Consider the following 3,396-nt stretch of genomic DNA (forward strand, 5'->3'; position numbering starts at 1 on the left):
TTCACGATACACTTGCAAAAATCTTTTGGTAAACAGGGTACACTGGGAAAAATATTGTAATATTTTCCAAATAAAGATTTTGCATATATTTCGCCACGCGAAAAAGGGTTTCTTGTATTTACGATACACTTGAAGAAACTTTACGTGTTTTCATACACTTAGAGAATTTTTTCGCCAATTTTTACAAAAAGTTAAAATACTTATAATTTACCTTACAGAGCTAATTTTAGCTGGTATTTCCAATACACTGTGAGGAAATTGGTGTATCGACGATACACTGTAAAAAATTGGTTGTACTCCGTACACTGTGAGAAATTTTCTGATCTCATTTTTTGTGTTTTTGTGGTAATTACGTTACCTTGTTCACATTTTTGGTACTTTCGGTACACTGCGCAAAATATTGTGAGTTGACGATACACATTTCGCATACACTGGAAAAAAAACTGCATTTTCATTTGTTCGACGACAAATCGAAGTAGCGTTTGGATCGATTTATACTCTTTTCGAGAGTTTTGGACATCACGTGTCAATTTTTTCGCCCTTTAAGTTTGACAGTACTTGGTCATAATGACTACTACACCACTGACTGCTTTCACAAGAGCAACTGACGCAGTAGTCCGATTTGAAACGAAGTTTCACAGTTTGCGAGACGATGATTTAACCGCCTATAGACTAGAATGTCATGGTTCCGAGGCTAAGTCGTTGTGGGAAAAAGTTAAGAGCTTATTCGACGAATGTCTTGACTTTGTGTCCACACAGAGCAACGCAACCGAGGCAGTCGCCGCTGCTGACAGCAAATATGACGTGGCTTATAATTGTTATCTGAATGTCATGGAGTCAATTCAACGTAAATTGGAGGCACTACGTGCACCATCTAAGCATTCTGCTAAATCGCCTCGGTTGGAGGACCAAACATCACTTTTGAATGTTTCCCATAGGTCCGATGAGTCACGCGGCTCTTCTATCAGCTCTAGGGGAGACAATAGTTCCTCCCACAGTCTCAATCTGCCGCCTTGTGATATAGATGTTTTTGACGGCGATTTTCTCAATTGGCCGACATTTAGAGATTTCTTCACAGCGGTGTACATTAACAATAGCCGACTTAGCGATATTGAGAAATTGTGTCATTTGCTCAAGAAGACCAGTGGTGAAGCTCGCGAGGTTGTTTCGAAATTTCCGCTCACGCATAGAAGCTTCGCTCTTGCGTGGAAGGCACTAAGGGGTACTTATGATAATACCCGCCTATTGGTGAATCACCAACTCAAATTATTATTCGATTTACCAGTCTTGGAGTCTGAGACCAGTTCAGGACTGAAGAAACTACAACGTGGTATCTCGACATGCATTTCGACAATGTCTATCTACGATGTGGCCACTGACGATTGGGATCCCATCCTCGTCTTTTTATGCCTTCAGAGGTTGCCGAAATGTACTGTTACACTTTGGGAACAGAGTATTAAAGACAAGTCTGCTTTGTCTTCTTGGTCAGATTTGGACTTCTTTCTCACGGAAAGAATCCAGACATTGACATGTCTTCGCGATATCCGCGGCATTGACGCCAGGCCTCCGGCCAACAAAAGAATTCGCTCGCATTTCACGAATGCGAAAACGACTCGTTCCCCAACAAGTACGCCTCCTTCCTCCCAATCCTCTCCTGATAGATTATGCGTTCTCTGTCGACGACAGCATCACCTCAGAACGTGTTCTAGGTTTCATAATCTTTCAGTTCTTGAGAGGATGAATATTATTAGGCGCCATCAGTGCTGCATGAATTGTCTGTCCCGCAGACATGTTGCAGCTAATTGCCCCAGCGCATATGATTGCGGTAAATGTGGTAGAAGACACCACACTCTTCTGCACAGGGATATATCAAATGATCCCATAACTGCTCCGGTCGTTTCCGCTCCGCTTATACGAGATACCGGGGTAGCATCAGTGGATACCGATCAACCTTCTACATCGACTGGCATTGTGTCAGGGACGTCGAATAGACAGGTATTCCATACTTCGCGTACTGGAAATGTATTATTAGGAACTGCAATGGTGAATATCGTTCACCAGGGTATCACGTATCCTGCTAGGGCCTTGATAGATCCCGCTTCGGAATCATCCTTTATTACGGAAGGATTGCGGAACCGACTTGGACTGAGCACGTCTTCGACTTCGGCTACAATTTCTGGAGTGAATCAAAGTGTTTCGATCACGTCGAGAGAACTTTGTTCACTTTGCATTGGTACCCCACTAGATGAGTCGCTCCTACTGGAGACTACAGCGTACGTTCTTCCGAACATTTCCGGCAACCTGCCATCTTTTTCTCTAAATCGTGACATTGTGTCTAGCATGCCAAATCTACGTTTGGCTGACCCCAATTTATTTGTTTGTCGTCCTGTTGACCTTCTGTTGGGCGCGGATCTTTATCCGAAAATTTTGTTGGACGGTACGAGAACGAATATTTCGGGATCGCTACTAGCGCAAAACACAGTCTTCGGCGGGGTTGTCACGGGTCCTATCCCTTCTTCGAATATTTCAGTCTACACGACTACTGTGGACCTCTCCGAGGAAACTAGTCTTGACGAGACACGTCTCCGCACTTTGGGAACTAGAAGAGCTTCCCCGACGTCCTCTCTTATCTGATTCAGATAAGCTTTGCGGGTAAAATTATGAAAAGACAAACCGACGGGATTCTGAGTGAAGATACTCTTCATCTCAAAACTTATTTCTCCGGACAAATCAGAAATCAAGGACGGGTTGCCTGACACACTTTCTTCGAAATGAGGCATTCTTCTTGTGAAAACCATGAATTAAGACGATTCACCACGACTTTGTCCGGGGGTATATATGGTTATACCATATGAGGCCAGTTTAGGTTACGCCTACAAATGAAAATTTGTTATCTGTCTTATCGCCGGTCATCCACCGATAAAAAGACAATTTGACTTCGATTGGTTTTCACTGCCTTGAATGACATTTTTACACGTCGGTCCGACTCAACAATCTGACTTGTTTCTCCTCGTTTTGAGGAGGAGGTTGTATAAATTCGTGTACAATTGCGATATCACACAGATGTATACAGACATATATATGTTGACCCGTCCTAGACATTTCTGCATTGAATACAGTTAAGATATTCTCTGCAAAATATTATCCGGAACTTTTAGTTACAGACAGTGACTTGGACAACTTTTGCATTTGGCTGACGACACGGAGAATGGGTTTCCTCTTTATGTACAAGTCCTACGGAAGTGCATGTACGTTGACGACGTATTGACGGGGTACCATAATTTGAGTAATGCGTCTGGTTCAAGGGGCAATATACACCATAATTCTGAGCTGTCTTCTCACATAGAGCGCGACGCTATTTTACCACTACTGGTTTTAACAATGGGATTATGTGGA

The 3,396-nt window shown here is 42.9% G+C and overlaps 1 protein-coding gene across 1 annotated transcript; it reads left to right on the plus strand.

Annotated features, from left to right (window-relative positions):
- The first annotated feature begins 567 nt into the window (after positions 1–567).
- On the plus strand, positions 568–2,634 carry LOC142224685 (uncharacterized). The gene has a single exon (XM_075294468.1). The coding sequence runs from the start codon at positions 568–570 to the stop codon at positions 2,632–2,634; it is 2,067 nt and encodes a 688-aa protein (XP_075150583.1).
- Positions 2,635–3,396: the final 762 nt, after the last annotated feature.

This window comes from Haematobia irritans, chromosome 2 (genome assembly GCF_050003625.1).
Source record: "Haematobia irritans isolate KBUSLIRL chromosome 2, ASM5000362v1, whole genome shotgun sequence".
Lineage (NCBI taxonomy): Eukaryota > Metazoa > Arthropoda > Insecta > Diptera > Muscidae > Haematobia > Haematobia irritans.

Bases quoted from the DNA above. Each gene is read 5' to 3' on its own strand.
- LOC142224685 (XM_075294468.1), top strand. From the start codon at position 568: ATGACTACTACACCACTGACTGCTTTCACAAGAGCAACTGACGCAGTA.